Source organism: Falco rusticolus, chromosome 4 (genome assembly GCF_015220075.1).
Source record: "Falco rusticolus isolate bFalRus1 chromosome 4, bFalRus1.pri, whole genome shotgun sequence".
In the NCBI taxonomy this organism is placed as follows: domain Eukaryota; kingdom Metazoa; phylum Chordata; class Aves; order Falconiformes; family Falconidae; genus Falco; species Falco rusticolus.
In genome coordinates this window covers 78535193-78557641 of record NC_051190.1, presented here as the reverse complement: position 1 = coordinate 78557641, position 22449 = coordinate 78535193, and the positions used below count along the sequence as shown (strand labels likewise).

The window sequence follows — 22449 nt, the reverse complement described above, 5'->3', positions numbered from 1 at the left end:
TGCCAGCTCGTCACAGAATGCCAGGCTTAACACTAACGAAGACCTGCAGCACAGCAGGCCAACTCAGCAAACCCAACTTGGCTTATTAAACCTTCTTCTTCCTACAGTGCCAAACAGGAGCCTACCTTTGGAATTTAAGGAGGATTTTCTGCCTCTTTGTTGCTGGAATAGACACTCTCTGGCTTCAAAAGGAAATCTGGTTAACCTGGAATTGCCCTGTCATCAGCAGAAGAGTTGCAGTTACCTAAGAAGGGAAGGACTTACCCCTAGGAGTTGCATTTCTCGTTCCTCTTCATAGTCAGTAGGCTGAGCAGAGAAAACCCAAAGCAAGATGAATTATCATGTCATAACAAAAGGGGGGTTGTGGGGAGGAGGCAAGAGCGATTTCTCAAGTGCAAGTTTTATGCTATTGTTCATAACAACCCACTCGTCTTGCCTAGGAGGCTGCTTTAGTGTTTTTGTGAACATAACAGGTTCTTCAGCTAAAAATGCAATAAACTGTGTTATTTTGAGATACTGTAATAACTGTGGTGAATATGCTCTTTGCCTTTCTCCTTTAGTTGCTCTGGGGTCAAAACCTCTCATCTGTGACCACACAAGTGTGTATTTGCCAGCTGCAGGACTGTAGTATCAGGGTTGGGATCGTACTTCACATAAAATGTCAGAAACTGGATCTGTAACCACCTCCTTGACTGACCTGCCAGACACGGCATTGTCTGGTTCCACTTCTGAGTTTGTCACCAGGGAGTTGCCTGTAGGGACCAGCTCCCAATCAGCCTCCTGTCAGGCTGCTCTGGATGCAATTATTCTTTAATTTACCTTTGAACATGTGGGCTTTGCTCCCCTTTTTCTACATTTAAAATTAAGACTTTTCCAGAGCCTGTATTTACAACTTTTCCAGAGGAAATAAAAAGTGTCTTGTTTTGTTTGATTTATTAGAAAGTTCCATAAGGAAGCTATCACACAACTGAGAGTACATCTCTTTCAGGGAAAAGGTAGAGAACTGTAAATGAAACTCAAAATCTCCCATGAACTAAAATAACTCTGAATAAACTATTTAATAAAGTGCAGGCCTAGTAATACGTCCAGTAATGGCAGTGACAAGCGTTTACAGCACTTCAGTGGCCCAGGATCACACCTCAGTCGTTCATTATTAGTTCTGGAGTTGGCAACCTGTCTTAATTCTGACGTTAATGACATCAGCTATGAAATATCATTCAGTTCTGTCTAAAAAATTTACATAAATATGCATAACACAAAGCAAACAATTCTATGAAGTCCTCATTATTATATACAGAATCTACAGAAAGGACAGCCAGGGTGGTTTACTGTTTTGATATCAATATTGATCATATTTTAATAGTTTTAAATTTTTAGAAATTAACTATATTCCTTCATTGGTGGTTAAGAATGACAATATATAGAACCATCCAGTATTTGTTGACAATGACAGATGCACATACATTCTATGCAATAATCACTTAGATTACGATGTTAAGTGTCTTACACAAGCAATTAACTTCTTTTTTTATGAACTAAGACTCTTTGAAATGTTTAATTTTCTGATGTTTTCGTGCCATCTTCAAGTTATTAGCGGTCAAATAGTAATATCCATAAATAATACTAATTTGTAACAGTTTAAGTGTATTTTTTTCTCATCCCAGTGGGAAGAACTTCACCTTTGGTGTCTGGATACCATTAGGCTTCAATCCATTTTTTTATGGATGATCTCAAGCAAGGGAGAGGTCTGAGCTCCAGCTCTTGCTAAAGAGAGGGCAGTCAGGAGACACATTCCAGTACCCTTGCTCATTACTACTACTCTTCCTAGGTGTAAATTTTACTCTTTATGGAACATGATTAAGGATGAAGGCCAAACGTTTAACCTACCACCCGCATTTCTCATCATGGGTGAATACGACCTCCTGCCTACTCTCCTTTTCTTTTGAAAGGATGCCTGTGAGTGTAACAGAGTGCAACTCTGACAGGATGTAATTATTTTAGATAAATTACCTAACTTTAAGCAAAAAATTAATGCAAAAAATTATATGCAAGTCAGCTAGCAAAGAAAGAACAAGTATTGTGAGTTTGTGTGGTCTTCAAGAGTATTTTGCAGTTCTGCTTCTAGACCAGCTGAGCTGCAGAAACATTTCAGATACAAAATGGATAACCTGAATAAATGGAAACATGCATTTTTCAGAATGATTCATTTTTTAAATTATTAAATATAAAACAATAATGAAAATTAAGATGTTTCAGGCATGTGTTAACTAGAAAACTCAGCACACAAACCGGTTCTAAACAACTTAGTAAAATTAATTCTTCCAAGAGGTCTGAGTCCTTCCTAGCTCACAGCCATACCATCCTCAGAGCGGTGTCATGGATGCCACCTAAACCACTGCAAGTCACCAACATAGCACACAGAATACCTCAGATGAAAGAGTGATATTTGATTAGAAGGACGCGATTCTTAAATCGCACTGAAAAGATTCCCAAATTGAATTTCCAGGTCCAAGCTCCCATGAAGTCTGAATGGTCACAGCTATAGTAAATTAAACAGGTGAAGCTGAGTAATAATCCTTACACATAAAAGATAATTCACTATTATTTTGCATTTCTTTTTATTGGACTGCAGCACAGATACTTTCCCTGAAACAATAACTTCAAAATATTTATGAACACAGATGTCAAAAATATTAAATACATACATTTAAAAAAATCTAAACCATGAATATTTAACAGTCTACAATGTATTCACAATGTAATTTCTCCATCTTTTACAGTATTTATCTCCAATACTACAAGAGGATGCAAGTCTGAAAAAGTATGTATTTTAAGCTATCACAAAGCATAGAAAATATGTGGAAATATCCACTAACATTTGGCACAACATAAATATTCTACCCCAAGAGAGAAAACAAGTGTAGTCTTCTGTGTGACACAGATCCTTATTCATCACAAATCATGATGTTACATCAGAGAGCTGTTGCTCATGCAACAGCAGCTCTGGTTTTAGTTGGGAAAAACTTGCTCAGAGCTTGTGAGCAGGGGACACAGTGGCCTGTGAGAAGGCATGTTTAGGTACTTAGCCATTTAATTTAGCTGGATAAGAAGCAATGTAATGTTTTCCTGTTGTTAAACATTGCCATCTGTATCTCTGGCACACAAATTAAAAAAAGAAGGGTGTGACCATTAAAAGTACGTGTCCTGAGATTTCCTTCTTCAGGGGGCAAAGAGGTTAAAATGGAAAAGCTGATCTGTGTATAAATCAGGCACACATGTGGTAATGAGAACAAACAGCAGCCAACAGGCAGGCGGGGAGGACTTCTCCAGGCACAAAATGAGATGTACAAAAATACCATCTACTGGAAAGGGAGTGGAGCAACTGATTTACACGTAGAAATTGGTAAGTTTAATCAATTCTATTAAGTCTTCATAATTATTTAAGTACACAGAATTAACTCTGCGTTTTAAAACTTGGTCTAACTGAAAAGCTGTCTGTACAGTAATGCAGAGCAGCGTTGCTTTAGCATTAATACTGGTTTCTATCTGTAGAAAATCAGAGGTGTTCTTAACACGTGTAACAGCATCGATGTGTTTATTATCTGAGCGAAATAACAAAACAGCACAGAGGTGTGTAGACTTCATCTTAAAGTTATGAAATGTTTGTGTCTGCGGCCTACCTACTGGAAATAGATACCAGCAGCCAGTCTCCTGCTCAGGCTGAAATAGTTTTGTTTGATTTCTTTGGAGATAAACAGAATATTTAACATAGTAAGTTACAGTTCGCTTAAAGCTAAGAAATATAACACAGTTGTCAATAATAATCCTTTCGATGCAGTGCATCTGATATACTAGTGGCAGGCCCCCAAAATACGAAGTCAATTGAAATAAGTCTTTATCTTTACCTTAAGACTTGTTCCTTGACAGAGCAGAAAAAACAAAGAAAACATTATGGATCACAAAGCACTGAATTTTCAAGTGTAAAGTCGTACCAAAATCTTGATAAATTATCATTGATGTCGTAGGTGATCAATCGGTCAGGAACATCATTAGGGGTGCCCTGTACTGCTAACACATGTGGTGCTAGGGCAAAGGGTACGTCACTCAGAAGATCTGACATGAAAGGGCTGCTTTCCAAATTTTGACTTCTTTCATTTCCCACCTCTGCACTTGATACAGTCAACTGCAATCGGTGCCCTGTATTTATCTAAAGAGAACAGAAGAACAGAAATTTAGACACCACAAATCAGGCAGCTAAGGCTTTGTAATGAACCATCGTGACCTACTAATAAATGAAAATAAATATAAAATAAAAAATAAAACCAGTTTCAGAGTTTGGTTCAGGTAGATCTAAAATAGCAGTTCTAATAGATGTCAACATAATTCTTGGGGTCAGGTTGACTTGAATTAAGGCTTAAAACAACAACAGATTTTTTTTGAATGATTATTGACATTTCTCCACCTAATGATACTCTGCACTTATGAAAGCCACAAGGCTGGTGGGACTTGCTGTCATTAAACCCAGTCTTGTGGAAGGGAAATTATTTAATATAATTTCTTTCATAAACTGATGAAGCCTCATCATTTGTTTCCTCTGCGCCTTTTCAGAAGTTGTCCAACAAAGGCATAGGCATGATTAAAAAACGCTCCTATCCCAGTTATTTCAAAATATGAATGATGTTGCTCTCCAATTTGAAATGGAATTGCATGACTGCCTGGTGATGTCTTATTACATATGGCAATATATGCATTGCCAAATATGTGCTTTATAGAAAAATAAAGTTAACAAACTTAAAAAAAAGCCAACCCAAACCCACAAAAAACCAACAATGAAATAAAAAAATCACGTCATACAGAAGTCATCAATATAATTTACAGTGAACACCAGCAGATAGGATGCTGGACCCAACAGACTTGCAAGCTTTGATATTGACCTACTAATATGACTTTATTAAGTGTCCATCTTAAAACGTATACTGTTTTAAAAACAAAGAAAATACTGTTTACTCTGCCTCTAGAAATCAAATCTAACTTGTTTTACAATTATTAGCAATAAAATGCTATGCAAACTGATAGCTCTCACATCATCTTGAGGAGTAAGATATTATATGGATTTCTATTTTGTATAAGTACACATACAGAAATACTCACAATTTGTCTAAAGTGCTTAATAAGTCATGTCAGAGCCAAGAACTAGACACGAATTTCTGATTGCAGTTCTGACTTCTTCCTTTCAACCCTCCATAATGAGCACACAGCCAGAAAAATCCAATGCTTACACTGTTATTAAGGGAAGCACTGAAAGCTTTAAATGCTAATTTGGTATTCGACTGATCGTAAGTGTTAAATGGGTCTAATTGTATGGAGGTCGCTTTCATCCTAAATTATTCCATGATTTTTAGGTGAGCTGTGCTGCTCAAGATCTGGCCTGTGCTGGAGTTGAATGTTACGGATCATGGCTGTTGCAGAGAACCTGAGGTTGTGGCTGTCAGACAGGACAGTTCGGGCAGCAGGGTGGCAGTGGGGTTGCTTGTTTTTTAGCCTGGCAGTATGTAACACAGCTAAGCATCTAGCCAGGTAAGAGGCAATCCAGCTCCTTCTCAAAGGACCGGCTCTGACTTGAACACAACCTGAGCACCAGTCATTCCTCACACAACCCAACATTTCACCTAGCAGGACAGACAAACATTAAACCTTCCATTAAACTGTCAACAATTAAATAGATAATCTTGGCAATCTGAGTTAGTTCAGAGTCAGTACTTGCCTTAGGTGATGGAGGAGGCTCACTCCTCCGTAAGCTACTGGGACAGAAGGGGTTAGCAGGGCCGACCCTTTGAAACTGACCCTCATTTGGAAGCTTTTGTTTATACTCACAATGACTAGAAACCTAAAGCTTAAGATAAACTTTCCAAGATCTGTTACTATTATGTCACAGGATAATAATGTAAAATTTCTTAAGGTTAAGAAGTTTTATTAAAAGGAATGACTGCTCAATATAAGTACTAACCTTACTGGTTATGATCCAATAGAAAAGAGGAGTCAATGAGCTCCAAAAGAGGCAAGTGAAGAAAGCACCTTCCTACTGAGCTGCTGGAATTCACTTCCCAGTATAAATCCTACTTGATTTTTCCCCCTCTCTTTCAGATCATGTTCTGGCTAATTGCTATAAAACATTTTATTTTATAGGTGTCAAAAAGGAAAGAGTACTCCCACCTTCATCTATTCTTCTAGGCCACTTCAGAGCCTTCTGGAGATAAGACAGGGTATATTGCTGGGTTTCTCCTGCTTTAACAATATTTGACTAAGTTGACACATCTATACTATGCAATTCCTACAGCTACAGTTTACAGATGTTTCTTCTCGTTCTTTATTTTCCCTAGCTTTCCTTTTCTTAGTTCTGTATTCTTATGAGTAGCTAACAGCTTTTCAGAAAGCTACACGCAACAGCAGAGGCGAGAGTTGATAAAGATTTCTTTTGACTTCCCTTACTGATTCTGGTATCTTTAGAGGGCAGGGAAAAGAGGAAAGCCAGCAGAGAAGTCAGGAAGATAGCCTACAGAGTTCTCCTACTGCCTACTGTAGCTTTCCAAGCTCTGAGCAAAAAACCACAGACTACAGTCTGTAAACTCAGGAAAACCCCTAAAACCTCTTGTACTTGGCTGTTCTGATCAGCACAGTTACCTTCAAGTTGAAGATCAGCAGCTTGCGCTTTAAATGGGATCTTAAGTGTCTATACCTGCTAATTGATAACACTTAGAGGGAAGTCTTCATTCTTGTCATGGCCAAATAGGCTCAAGGTGTGCTTCATAACAAAATTCATGAACTTCATCTGCTACAGACATATTCTCTTGCTAAGAACACTGCCAATATTTATTTATGTTTATGATATTTATCTGAAAACAAACCCCACAATACTTCAAATAATTAAATTTGTAGCTGCTGTAAACTTAAAAACTTCCCTTAATTTCTACTCTGTGCAAAACTGTTAAATTTCCTCTTGAAAGAAATAATCTGTGGAGAATTCATTGAGGCGCTGGTATTTGCTTGTATTACATTAGTCCCATATTCTTCTGAAGGGGAGAATGGAGCCAGAAAACTGCCCCCCCCCCCAAAAAAAAAAAAAAGAGGAAAAGGTTACATCTAGAAATCAATTAAACAAGATCTTCAAAGATGCTGCTGCCTGTCCGTACTCCCACATTCCAGAGAAAAATGATCCATCACTCGCTGTCCTATTCCCATAGTCAGATGACAATCAGAAATCCTTAGAATCTAATGTTTATTTTGTTTGGCAAATTGTACTTTTATAAACACCTGTTTATATCTTAACTGTCCCAGAAGCTGGATGAACTCAATTTACAATGCAAATCAGACTAGCAAAGAGGGGGAAAAAATTGGAAACTGCACAAAGCATCTTGGATCATTTTTTTATCTCGAGAAACCTTACATTTGTTAGAAGGATGACAACTGGGCACCCCCAGAAATGGAAAGAGTGGATACCGTGCATTGACAATGACAGAGCAAGAACCAGCATTCCTTACTCTCAAATCCTACTCCACGTTTCAAAGCAAGGCCACAGTAAGGAAGGATGAATTACATTAGAATTATTTTACTGTTGAACACCATTTTACAATACTCAATCTCTGCATACCGTGAGTGAGGTTCTTAATAGTCTATAGATTCTTGATACCACTTGAATAGTCAAAACAGTATCGTAAATAAAGCCAAAATGGCTGGGAGCAATACAGTACTCAGGAACAGTGTCAGGTCAGTGTAACGAATGCTACAATCTGACCTTGGATCCAATGGTCTTTTGGTCCCAGCCTACTCAACCCCTCATGAGAAGGTCTTGGGTCCAATATGACAAGATCAGTTTACAGCATAAATGAGAAAAGGACTCGAAATTGCCTGTTTCAGTTTCACACGCAAACTACTACTGTCTCTGCCACGAAAATGACTATTTTTCACTATCTTAAAATGTTCACATTCACTTTTTCATTTACAGCAAGTCACATTTTATGTTACTATTATTGGACTGACATCCCAACAAATAATGCAATGGGAAAATAAAAAACCTGGGGAGCACGACTCTTTTATGCAGCATGTGAAACCCAAACATGGTAGAAAAACAGCGGCCAAAGTTAACCAGGAAATTTAACTGAAGATAGGCTGCTGGAAAACTGTCACATTTGCAGTTTAACTCTTTGTATATTATGGAGCTCATCCCTTTATCTAGTATACAGTGTGTCATATGCAGTATGGTATATATTATCTATTAAGTATCCACATACAATAAAGTTCCCTGTCCTGAACAATTCAGGTTGCAAGAAAGAATTCTTCAATTCTGACTAACGCTGCCATTACTGGCAATCATTGCCCTTTGCTATGCAGAATTGTTTCTGAGCACTTTTGCAGTGATATTTAGATACTGGCCTCATGTGCAAGATCTTATCAAGCTAGATATATTTCTGCACTTCCAAATCATAAAGGCATCCTTTAAATGGGCTAAGATACTTCACTCATATGCTGGAGAATCCACATCCATGAAAAGACCTTGATGAAGCCAACCTGACCAGCAGGCTTTTATATCGACTGTGGTAATGTAATGAAGAACTGGACACTCTAGCAGAGAACATCAATCACCCATCAGTGCTGAGATCGCCCAAGCTGGTTACAATGCAAACACCAGCACAAAGCTGTGTGATGCAATCAAAGTCAAGGTTATGAAATAGCTTATGTTTTCACACATGCATCCTTCAAGCATATATAGAACTGCAAGTCCTAGAGAATTTGATACCCCACGTTAGTCACACTGGTTTCTACTTAAATGGCTAACTTATTTATCCAGAATACAATCTATTCATAGCATAGTCTCTGGGCATCAGCTAAACAAAGCACTGCCAAATGTTATGACACACAGTCCTGCTATGAGAAATATTAATTGAATGGAGTTAGAAGATCACCAAAAAATTTACATTTTGCCAAACACCAAGGAGTTAAAAAAATTCAGATAAAATTACAGAAGGTATGGTAATAAAATCTAATTCAAATAAGCAAGGTGTTTTCTTCATTCTTGGTTTGCAATCCAAATGAACAGGGATATTAGAAAGAGTACGTAAACATATATGGTAGCTGGCCACCAGATAACAATTGTGCTGAGAACAAGGATGTTATTTCAAAAATAAGAAAGTATAAAGTTATCCCCTAAATTAAATTATTCCTTTTTGCTCTTTTTAAATGTTTCTCAGCTGCCTTTAAAAACATCTAACTTGCTGCATTTCTTGTGTGCTAACCATAGTCTGCCAAAAGTCTCGTAAGGAAGGAAAAATGCCTAGTTTACAATGTACTGAGAAGCTGGATTTACAGTGCTCTGAAGAAGAATCAAGGATCAGTGCTAGCATTATTATCATCCAAACTACTGAACAAGGTTTTCTAACAAAAAGTGATTAAAGAAAGCTGTACTCTCTGTAAAAAAAAAAGTGTTTTTTTTCCAGAAGCGGACCAATTTTCCTTAAAAAGACAGCCTTGAGACACAAGCAGTACATTCAGTCTTCCAGAATATTTAGTAAATATTCAGCAATACCATAATTATGAAAGACTTATAACACTACTGGTGATACAGAAATATTACCTTTATTTCAGGCAATTTTGTGGTATTACAGCAAACAGTGTATCACACCATATCTCAGAATTTATTTAGCATTATGAAGTTACTTCTGATGTATCTAGAAATGGAAATTGTCTTAGGGGATTGCTCTTCCAATTGTGTTTCAGTTGATGCTTTTTAGAATATTCACTGGGCCTTTTTAGAAAATTTGTAGGAATTCCAGACTGAACATCCTCATTGATGACATTGATTTACTTTTCAAATAAGAATAGCAATGGCAAAGAGGAACGGAGAGGGCAATAAAAATTACTCACAAGGCGCTCTGAATGTTTAGCACTTTGTATTCAAAAACTTAAGCTAGGAGAAAAGGATCAGTAAAACCTTGCTGGAGGGGGAAAAGTGTACATGACATGATAGTTTTTAAATGTCACAAAAACCCCAACCTAAAACATTAACAACAAAACACCCTCACACCCAACACAACAGTAAGTATGTGACCTATACCCTTAGAGAACTGTAAGGAGGCAAGAAACCCACCCAGACAAGCACAATGCAGATGCCCCTGAAATGGTTTAGAAAACCTCAAAAGAATCGTGAAAGCTGCTATTTTTTTGAGGCTCACTCAAGAGTTTAGTCAGCGTCCCCTCCAGGGACTCAAGTAAAAAAGTTATTTCTATCTGGGAGAACAAAAGTAGATGGAAGAAGAAGCGCTGGAGACCTTGCAGGAGCTCATTGCTGTATCCAAATGGCTTCTGGTCACTTTTTCTTTCTCAACAGAAATGCAATGAATGGGACTGTAATACTAGCCTAAGATTGGTGTTGTGAGTGGTTGCAATAGGGCAGACTCCCACACTGAAAGCTTCAGGCTAAAAGCAAGTCCTTGGAAAGGCTTTTAGAAGTAAGAATGGCTGTCAATGGAAATCAGCTTTCCCCTTTGCTTTGGGCTCGTGTTTCCCAGCTTCTTATGATCCTCATTCTGTAACACAGTAGTGAGTTGTCTTTCTCGAAGAGCTCCTGCTACCTGTACAAATTTTGTGTGATTAGTAGGCAGCACGTTTTTTCTCCATTTATCAATATTGCTGTTCAGAGGAAAACAGAACCAGAGTTTTAAAAAAGCATTTAAGAATATTTGTGACACATTTCAGGTACTTTTCTTTTTCATTTTCCTCTTTAAAGCATGCTTTTCAGCTGTTTCTTAGGCTAGAATGCAGTCAAGGTCAGGTTAATGTTGCTGAAATCTTAATGAAAAAATTCTAAAGAAACAGTAAAAAGTACCTCTGACATTCTACAGTTTTTCATTATTATAGCAAAGCTCCCCACAGAGTATCCTGGCCTGCAAAGAACAGCAGGGGAATCTTTGCTAAACCACTCTTTCAGTATCAATAATGATGTACATCCTTATTGGCATTACAGCAATTAGAAAAGTGTAATTATTCAGAACTGGCTTTTTCTCTAACATAGGAACAATTTGGTATTTTAAATGCAGAATGAACTTTCTGTAATTAGTACATGCTCCCTACCCTCTCAAACAGCTAAAACTGTTAATCTCTGCAGAGGGAAAGAATTGCAAGGTTGCCATTTGAACTGCAGATACTCTGAATGTTCCACGGTTAAACCATGTTAGTTTAATTATCTGACTAAGTACTAGAAATGCCTGTGACTTTTATTTATGAAACACATACAGAATGTAATTCTACCCTGAAAAGTTTACATACCACAAAAGACTGCATATCTAGTGTCCAAACCAACTATGTCATTTGTTCACCCTAGAAAAAAAAAACAGTTTTCTCCATTAACAATTTTTCAAACTCAAACCAGAAGATTAAGGTTCTGGTTTTATTCAGTCCCCTATAATAACAATTGGGGACAGGAAATATTTGGAAGGAAGCTGGTGATATATTTAGCAAATATATTTAACTTAATGTAAACAAAATTGTAAAATATTTTTATTCCTCATTCCTACTTTTATTCTTATATTCCTAATTCCTATTATTTAATTATTTTATTCAACCATTGTTTAAAGACCAAGAACCATAACGTCTCAAATGTGGGCATCTATAATGATATAAATATAAATACTACAAAACTGTGAACAAACAGGGGTAAGATGCCTGCAGAACTCAGCAAAAGCAGAAATACATACAAAGCAGAAAGATCTTTACTAAAAATGCTAAGTCTTACTTTCCCGCCAGAACTAGAATAATTATACTCTTACCTTTCCTTCTATCCTAACCAATTTGAGTACTTTTGAATCTGATAATTGAAGAGCTGTATCAGCATTTATGCCCCCTCCGTAGCAGGGTTCCTGTTCTTGCTGCCTCCCCGGAGGCTCTCTGCTTAGGGCACTGTTCTAACAGGTGAATTTTGGGCAAGGCTCCCCTCTGCAACATGAATATTGCGGTAAGAATTATCTCAGAAGAAAGAGAAAGGTGTGGGTTCAGTAACGAACGGTTTATCTGGTTCCTCTGTTCCTTCAAAGTACTACGCAAGCTATTCATAGCAAAGATGTCGTACATTATAATAAACAACACAAGCAAAAAACTGCCAGGAAATGTTACTAACTAGGCCAGATTTTTTGTTTTTCCTATTTTTCTGTAACGTGTATGCTGAAAGATTAAAAAATTCATGAAAATCACTATAGTAGGTAAACTGCAAGCCAGAAGGACTGTAATTGAAAATGCAGGCAGCTCTAGACATCCAGCAGCATTTTCCACAGCCACAAACCGTAAGTGAAGGACAAGTCAATATACTGCAAAATGAATAGAGAACTAATAAATGCTGATAATGGATGTATCAGTTCTGTAACTTCAGTGTCATCTGATAGCACAGAGTACTCACATTTATTTTGCCTCTACCTTCACTCCTGATGTAATACAAAACTCAGGTAACTTTTCAGTATAGCCAGAGAATATACCAAGAAATTAATTTTCTATGTAACTTTAATTGCATATTAAAATAAAGACTATTTAAATAATCTGTTTTAATTTAGCAGCTACATTTGGTCCATGTAGTTAGTGACAACAAGATTTGAGTTTCTCTCTACTGCTCCAAGCAAAAAAAATATCCTGAAGACTTTTTGGGATGCAGTTTTCTTGAATAGGAGGAGCTCAGACAAACTGGGTCTCTGCCTCTGCGTCTCTACCCCTTGTTCCCAACCCCTGCTATTGCAGAAGCTCCAACATGTGGTAATCTGCTTTGGCAGGAAAAAAAGATGACAGTTTCTCTGAGATGGTAGATGCCCATGGAGCAGAACCTCTAAAAAAGAGGGATAATACTGCATTCTTCTTTCGTTATTCTACTAAATGTATGAAAATCCAAGGACTTGAATGGGAAAGGAAGCTGTTTACTTAAGAAAATAACTTAGACAATTACACATAAAAGACTAGTAAGAAAATATTTAGCAAACATGGTTTCACAAAAAAAGTAAATAATGTTTTCAGAAAATTGGAACAACTGGGAAAAGCTGTGTAAATCCAAAGTTAATTGTTTCAAGAAGAAAAGGAAATTTCTCCTTGAGTAATTGAGGTAGTCAGCAACATCCGTGAAATGTCTCCCTAGAATGTTACTATCAGTGAGAGGAAAAGGACAGAGGTATAACAATTTCCATCTACAATAAGAAGAAAGAAGAAGGAAACGATCTTAGATTTGGTTTTCAGAAAAAAAGCAAATTAAGTAGAGAATTAAGAAGAGAATAACTAGTCTGAACCCAGGGGAAGCCTCCTCCAACAATACCTGCGAACAATGTCCTCAGCCGTGCTTTCAGAAGTTTTGTTAAGTAAGTAAAGCCCTGGATATTCCCAACGGTCTCTCTCCTCAGTCTTGAAGAACATAAATGGATTTTCAGGCAGATGTGTGAATAAAAATCGCTGCACTAAGTGCCGTGTTCTGAGGGTTTTATTGTGCTGCTTAAAATCCAAGCATATGGCAGGACTAGAACTATGTCCGATTTAAAAGTTTAAAATATTCTAATGCCAACAAAAAGAATTAGGCAAGTATCTCCTAACATCTCCTACCTCCTAACTTTTCACCTGCTCTCTCCACAGTGATTCAAGTCAGTAAGAAAAAGGAGGATGGATATTTGACTTTAAGTTCCTCCATACACAGTCTGTAGCTGGAGCACCTGTCAACAGCACCTTCAGCAAACAGGTTACCAGGAGCCAGAGTTTGTAAAGCTTCACTCTGCAAACATAACAAGACTGAGTTGTCCCCAGCACCTATGGCTTAGGCTTTTGAGATGCAGGAATAAAAGCAAGATGACTCTTCAAGCAGTAAAGGGCCACACAAGTAAATAAATAAATAAATAAAACCCCTAAAAATATTGGTCATCTCTTTCAATTAAGGTGGCTTCTTTCAGCCTCCTGGTTCTCTGTGGAAGGAAGATAATTGGACCGTAATGAAAGGAAGAAGGGTACTTTTTTTGGCTTTAAAATAGATAGGTTTTTATCAAGCAGGGTTACTAATTGCATTACAACACTAGAAAAGTACTCTTAACATTTGTAATGCTGTGGAAGTGAAGAAATTTGCAAACAAATAATTTCCATTTTATCTTGTAAAGCACTTCTGAAAAGTGCTTTAGAACAAAGTTTGACTATGTGGTACCCAATGCACAGTCTTTCACAAGTGTGACAGGAGTGGTGAAGTTTTGGGTGGTTTTTTTAAGGCAGAAATTACAGCAGTAGCATGCTGAAGTGAAAGAATCAAACCACACTGATGAGAAGTACAGAAAAACATATTCCTGCCTTATCAATTATCAGCATTTTGGACTGAAATGAGGCAGTTTTCATGTCATATTTCCTTCCCATTAAAATGGATTGCCCACTGCTATTTGTGGTGGGGTTTGTGGGCGTTTTTTCCCCCAAAAGTGGCAGCAAAACTAACCTAAAGACATTGTTATTTTCCTTACTTGTTGTTTAAAGTAATTATTAATAAGCTGCCCTAGAAATAGTCTTTCAGCCACCATGTTATGCTAATGCATCATGTTGTAAATATCACTGTACCATCAGGCTGTATTAGCACACAGTCTCATCAGGTGATGTACGAACTACATTGCATTTTAGATCAATTTTAATATTTGGAAAGCCCAGAAGGGTTGCTCCCAGAGGCAGGATGACTGACCAATCAATTTGTTGACAGCAACAAAATGAACCAGCATTACTGGCTTTTAGTACAACTCCACATGTTTAGGCAAGAGATACAGGATAATCTAGTTTTATCTGGGGATTAAGCTAGTCAGAAGAACCCAAAATTACAGAAAGGCTACAAAATGTGATGGGAACATCTGGGGCACCCAATTTGAGCATCTCCTACTACAAATAACCATCCAATAAGCACGCAATCGAGTCAAGCATATAGTAAGTCTCTGCCCAAACTAAACAGGGAAATATGCAAATTATGCTTCTGGATTCATGTACCTTGATCACTATTTGAAGTACATGTTCCCTTACTGAAGCCTACCTCTCAGAATGAAGAGGCTGCTAATCAGGCCAATTTTACTACTTTATGAACTTTTTCACGGATGTGGGCACATACATTGCTATTTATAGGTACTAAACGATGAAAATATACCATGCTTGTGTTCTTTCCCTACAGGAAGTGATTCTGTCTTCTGTTGCTCAAACCCCACCAACAGTACAACCTGACCACAGCGCTGACTCTGGACCCAACAGGCAGGGCTATGGGAGGGAGGGATACTCCAATCCATTTGTTGTGTTCACATGTATTTGCTGGCCAGCTGAACATTCAAGTCCCATTTTAAAAGACTATAAGGCTTCCTGAGTTCTTGTCGTAATGAAATCTCAACTGAAGTTAAAGGAATTAACAGTATTTCACACTTGCAAAGTGCTATAGAAAAGTGCTTTGTAATAGCCCACTGCATTACTTTTTTGAAAATGAACTGGGTTTTGAGTTCAGAAAGGAAGCTGGTGACAATCAAGTTAATTCACATCTCTCAATTCCCACTCCAGATCCCTATATCTAAAAATACAATGCTTCCCTTTAAGAAAAAGACAATGGACATAGCATTCTTGACATTACTATGATCACTGAGTATCTGAAATAACCCCAGCTGCATTATCATGTTACACAGGTAACAAGTCTAACTATTCACTTCAGAATTGAAAAACACCCTACAAGGTGATGGTCTTACAAGACACCCCCAGGTCTTACTGGTTGACCCTGGTTCAATAGATTGCACAAGTCAGAGTTTACAAAATGTTGCTTGTGAGGCCATTGGGACTACTCCTTTGTGACATGCAGAAGCAGACTTTCTTATAGATGATCATGTTGCTTAAATTTTACATAGGTATGTATATATACCTAATATATTTATATATAATATGTACATACACCCTTCCCCTACCCCCTAAGTTGCCCAACTGTTGAGGGCAAATAGAAGTCCACTGGTCCTTACATTCTGGAGATCTTCCCAGTATGAGAAGACCTCTGAAGTATTTTGGTCAATTGTCAAACAGAGAGCAATATGAAAATATAATTTATATTGTATATTGTATAATATAATAATATTGTATAAGTAAATATGCTATTCCATAGTAGTAGTTGTAATAGGTAATGGGGGGGGAGGTTGGCTGACTGGGCTACTTACCTTCATTCTCAGTAAGATCACCACCATATACTATGCCTTTCTTATCATATGGCAGCTCTACTTCATACACACTTTCAATCTGTGGCTGCACATGAATCCGCCAAAGAACTGCGAGCTATTTATTATACATGCAAAAGATGGAGGGAGCTAAGAAAGATGATGTCCATTGCAGCTGCCAACGCTGAAAACTCATCATCTTCTTTAAAGGTAATGTTAAAACTTCACTTCTAATAGCTTATGATCATACACAATAGTTGAATAAAATGTAAGATCTTTATTCTGATGGTACCAGCATTCAGAGAAAAGTACACGCTTGATGACTTGCTGCAGACAGTCTTATTCCAGTCCCTGCTAAGAGTAGATAATTTCATTAAGTGATTATTGCTTACATACCCAATTAAGAAGAGAGAAAATATGGACCAAAATGCTTTAAGGGCTTTGTACATGAACAAGAAGATCTTGGAGTTAATATGACATATAACAAGCAATTAATCTAACCAGGACATGACTAAAATTCTACCTTATGTGAGCTTAAAAAAAAAAAAAAAAAAAAAAGGCGCTAATCTAAGCAGCAACATTTTCTATAAACACTATATATTATCAAAATGGAGCAAACTAATCATGAACATTGGCCAACAATTTTGAAACATAAACCACCTTCTCTAAAGCATATGTAGGGAATTTAAAATGATGCAGTAAATCTAGCCCAGAACACCTTTCTTGAGATTTTAGATATGTGACCCTCTGAACCATAAACTAAGAATTGGGTGACTGAACAGAGGCACGATCAGTAACGGCTCCTTTTCCAGTAACTTGTAAAAATAATCCAGACAGCCAAGCTTTAGTAAAAACTGGGCAATAATAGGTCTGAAAGAGCCAATTAATGGTTTTGATTATTTTTTTTAAAAAAAGAAAAACAAGACAACATTAGCAGTATTCATGCCCTGGAATTATATCAGGTGATCTGCTCAAAGGATACTTTAAAAGTCTATCAACCTCAGCAATATTTGCTAACTTCTCTAGAAGAGTAAAAAGAAAACTAAATTAATTTTTTCCCCTACTGTGTGTACTCACAGCTCCCATTATCTCTTCCTTCATATTTTATATCTCATAGTACTTCTGTCTTTCCAATTGACTAATATGACCCCTAACTAGATGCCTAGGAAACTGTTATTTATATCTATTCAGAATCCTTACATAGCACCTTTACAAAGGATCAATTTAATGAGGACATTATCTGCCAGTTCAGATATAAAATTATTTTCTCTACTTTATTTGGATACTTGCCTAAAACAGTGCACGCCACTTCTGCACTAACATGGATAATTTTAAATTTACTTCAGGGAACATGGGCTTTCTATATGCTACGTTCTCAGTTTTTAGTAGCAAATTATGAAAAGAAAGGGCACAAGAACCATAACAGAACTACTGCAATTCATAAAGAAAACTATGTCCTATGATGATAAGTATCACAGCAAGGTATATAATTAAGAGTGGCTATAACAACAACATATAAATTAGGTAATTATGGATTAAGCAATCCCTTGGGGGATTCCCTCTTGCCCTAGAAAATGTATAACAAGCTCCTTAGACAGAACGCAATAGCTATTAAGTATTTGAGGAAGAAATAGGACTATAAAGAAAAAAAGTCCACACACACAACACACAGCAAGAGAAAAATCTTAATTTACAATCTAAAGACGGCTCTCATTTTTGGTAGTTTATTTTAATACACTTACTTTTTTCACCCATTAAATCTGCCGACATCTGTTTGCTAAAGAGTGCATGTCAGATTATCAAGAAGTGCAGCATCAAATAAACATGAGCTGCTTCTTAAGGTGACAGTAGGGAGATACAAAACACTGCAGCTATTACTAGAAATGTAATTTTTTGTTGTTGTTGTTTCTTACATCAATTTAATAATCCCAGGTGTCCTGGACACCAGGCATACAATAATCTTCATAAATCCTAATTCACAGCCATAACATCTGTCAAAAATATTTTTTATGTCTCCTAACAGATATGCTATGTAATTGCTCTCACAGTAGGACAAAAATACACGGTTGCGCTAATTTGCTTTACCAATGGAATAGCTCATTATCAAAAATAACTCCACCACATTACTAGAGTTTCTAGCACTCTTCATATATCAAAACTAACCTTTCCATTCTGTTACTTTCTGTAACCTCAAATTCCCAGTGAAAGCAGATTGAATTATCTAGAAATTGTACTACAATACTGCAAGATTCACAAACATGAAAAAATAAAACCATAATATCTCTATTATGATGGTGCTGCAGTTACAATTAGAAGCTTTGTATTTCACAGTCACAAAGAGACTAATTTAAGTTCTCGGCCCTGCAGAGTGCTAAGCATTTTGGCCTCAATCCAGAAAAGCACTTAAATGTGCTATGTTTTTTAGTTCATGAGCCTCAAGCAACTTCAGCGGGATCATGTATGCTTGATTAAGCCCAAAGCACTCATTACCCTGCCGGACAATACATCTCCCTAGGACTGACTCGGCATCAGGAGATGACCCTCCTAAACCTGCTCAAGGAGACAGAGAAAATACTCCACACGGGAACGTTCAAAACAGGAGCTTCTGTTCCCACTCTCTGCAGCAAAAGATAACGTGTTTGGACTAAAGTTGGCCTTTGAGAACACCCTTCCTCCAACAAGTTTTTAAATACCTGCAGTTCCTCTAACATGCATGCAATATTAAAAACTTAAAATAATGCAGAATGCAGGTATGGCAATTGTTACAAGAGGTTCTGTTCAATGTTGCTGGTTGCAGTAAGACGATCTTGTTGTAAGCATTTATTTGTGCATTACTTTAAATGATTTATGCAAGCTGATATAAAAGTAAGTACTCGAGAATTCAGTAATTGTACAGCAAACAAATCCAATAGCACATAAGTAAATGGGAAATTCCAAAGATGACAACAGTTACCAAAAAATAGCTCAGAAGATACTTTCTTCAAAAAAATCACTCAACCTCATTTCCCTTTGGCATAAGGAAGTGACCCATGAATAAAGTATTACTTCATTCAGCTTTAAATCCTATTTCTAAAAGCACTTCCCATGTTCTACAAAGTCTACATCTAGTAAGTTCTAAAACAGTTTATATTTCAAAATAAAAGCAAGTTTCCAGCAATTGAAAGATACAGTTAAAGAACTAAACACTCTTCTGTTCAACTCAGCATGACAAATATCTGACACTATTTTGCAGTCTAAGTATCTTTTAACATACTGTACTATGCTTACAAAGTATTCCTGTTTTAATGCTAACACGTTTATTATTTCACTTAATGTTCTATGTCTCAATGACATTGAATACATAATACAGTGCTTTTCCAGTTTCACTAAATCAGCAGAGTTCTCCCACAAATTTATAGAAGTATACTCACCACTGCAAATAGGAATATTGCTTTCCTAATGGCCAGAATTATCCATTCAATTTCCATGATCCTCAGTTACTCTATTTAGTTTGAGAAATTGAGAATTCCTTCAAGTAAATTTGAAGTCCAAATACTGAAATCTAGACTGGAATTAATAACTTAGATACTACAAAATGCTGTATCTTAATTTAACTGCTGTTGTTGCAAGTCAGTTCATACAACTACCTTTGTGACACGCAAGTCTTTTAATAGAAAGGTAAAAATAAATCTTTTGGTTTACTTTCACTGTAATATCTGCTGTTTTATTTTGAAAACTTTGCTTCTTTCCTCTAACTCATAAACACTTAAAATCTATACAAGTCCCTATTTTACTGAAATTCCACACAATTGAACAAACCACTGATGCTACAATAACTGGCAGTTGACAATACCTAGTAAGAACATCACATTAAAGGAAACTATGTCTTCTGCAGTAGGTAACCACAACCTCAATGCATTATATACTGCCTCAAAACTGCTGGACTTAGCTGCAAAACATCCTAGCTCTGATGTGCATGGATCCAGAAGTCAGACTAAAATTTTGCGATTAATTGTTATCTAATTTGTACTTCCACATTATCTGAAGGCAAACCAGTCATTACTTATGATGAATTAAAGATTTCTGTATCAGACATGGGGTTTAAGTTGAAAGTAAAAAAGGAGACTACAGATCACACACATGCTGGCCACTCTTAAAGATGCAACATTATCACACACACCCGTGATAGACCAAGGGACTTAGCAATAATAAATATTAAAATGGCATTGAGAAAAGAGAGACAGAGACACAGTCAGTTGCAAGCTAGATATGAGAAAGACAGAAAGTATAGGTTAAGCAAAAAAGTAAAAAAGAATCCACCACAAAAGCACAAAAAGTCCAAGCAAAATGTCTCATAGTTATCTTGCAAATATCTAAAACTATATGGCAATGGAAAACAGGCCCATACTCATTGCAAAAACATTTTCAGAGGAGGCAGAGAAGAAAATATGTGTACATTATATGCAGAAATATGCTTAAAAGCACTCTTTGGTATACATGGATTAAATATTACATAAACCAGATGAAGAAAAAGAAGTCCAGATTTACAGCCACAGAGTACTGAAACAGAAAGCAAACACAAAATTAAGACAGTCTATTATACTCACACATTTACAACATGTTACTTATAATGGTAGCTGTGGAAATAAATGACTTATGTAAATGTTTGACATTTTTCATCACTACCTCACCACACTAATATTTCTATGCAATTCATTAACATGCTAGCTGCAATTTCAGGCTTGCACATCTCAAGTATGACAATAAGATACTCAGCAATACCATACAGCCCAGCCTTCTTTCTATTTCTTCTACAAATCAGTATCAGTGGCCTTGATAATATTGCCGTCTACTTACTAGCAGTGCTTCTTTTACGACAGATGATAAGGAAGGCTGAGTAGGCACTCAGTCTATGGAAAATGTGAATACATTGAAACCTTCTCCTGCAGGACATCCATGCTTCTTAAATAAGCTGCTACGGAAGTTTCACCATGTGCACATACATAAATAGTCTCCTACCTGTGGAGGTTGGTTGTACATTGGCCTGGTCTCTGGAAATGAAGTTTTATCCTTTGACTCTCTACTTTCATCATCAGTTGTGTCACCTAGCAAAGTAAAAAAATACCTATTAAATCACTGAAATCCTTCATATTTTATATAGAATATTAAAACCTCTTGAGTCTTCTTAAAATCAAATTATACAATTCCCTGGAAAGGGGGAACTCTGTTGCCACATTTATATTTTATGATTTTCGCAAGAAAAGAGAAAAACATTGAGAAGTGGTCTGCAAAACCCAGGAATAGGTCTGTGTCAGTTAAAGGGGAAAATTCAGAGGAAAACAGAAAGAAAAAAAAGCATGGCCCCTACTTTTGCATACTTTAGGGCCTTCAAGTTCTAATACTGGCAAAGCGTCAAACAAAGGAGACATAGCAGTATGAGTATCTGGTGCAAAGGCAATGCCAGGTGCACACATCCATCACGTCCCAATCCCACGTCAGGCTAGGAGGACATGGGCACCCTTACTTTATCCTCATTTGTAACCTTGTTTCTATAGAGAGGACACCTGTGCAGGAGTGCTGAAATAGCGACCCAGCATACCAAGAGGAACTGCCTGGTTGTGACTGCACCCGGACAATGACTACTTGGCAGGCTGGGCACTAACCTCCCATTGCATACATGTGGCTACCTCTGCTCAGGACTTCACTGAGGAAACAAGATTCAGTTTATCCCAAAAGCTGCACCTGGTACCAATCTAAAATATGCAGATCAGTGATAAACTAGAGACAAGAGTACTTAAATCTATTTTAAAGACAGAAGGTACATTATTAATTTTATTAAAAAGGTAAAGGTAGTAAAACAAAAAAAAAACACCAGAACCCAGCATTTGTTTCTCAGATACTGTAAAACAAGCATCCACCTAGTCTGTCTTCTCCAACCTTCTTTGTCAGTGGGAGGGTGTACAAGAAGCTGTAAAGATTTTATGGCTTACCTACTTCTGCTGTTTGTGCTACTCAGTAAATAGTTGCTAAGAGGAGACAACTTAGAAAGGTGAAAGATTTAGTCACATAATTCTAGTTTTAATTTTATTTGAACTGATACTGCTTTCCATAATGGAGTATTTTGAAAGTCTGTATCCTTAAAGAGTCCTGCAGCAACAACTCTAAAGGGTTTAAGTTACCCTAGTTTAACTCCTTCACTAAGCCCATCTTTTTGGTTGTCCTGTTCCATTTTCTCCAGAAGAAAATTAACTCCATCCTAGCCAAAACC

General features: G+C 36.9%; 1 protein-coding gene and 1 long non-coding RNA gene across 4 annotated transcripts in view; one reads left to right on the top strand and one right to left on the bottom strand.

Moving 5' to 3' along the window:
- Nucleotides 1–2594: 2594 nt before the first annotated feature.
- The window catches only part of UMAD1 (UBAP1-MVB12-associated (UMA) domain containing 1), an 81936-nt gene continuing 62081 nt past the window's right edge, over nt 2595–22449 (bottom strand). For all 3 annotated transcript variants that reach the window (XM_037383113.1, XM_037383116.1, XM_037383114.1), the window contains exons 3-4: nt 21201–21286; nt 2595–4207 (exon numbers count right to left, since the gene is read on the bottom strand). In XM_037383113.1, the coding sequence (XP_037239010.1) occupies nt 3950–4207; nt 21201–21286 (344 nt within the window). In that variant the 3' untranslated portion in view covers nt 2595–3949. The remainder of the gene's footprint in view (nt 4208–21200; nt 21287–22449) is intronic.
- On the top strand, nt 16329–19891 carry LOC119146051. Its single transcript, XR_005103618.1, has 2 exons — nt 16329–16412; nt 18628–19891. It is a non-coding gene; the product is annotated as an uncharacterized LOC119146051 (long non-coding RNA).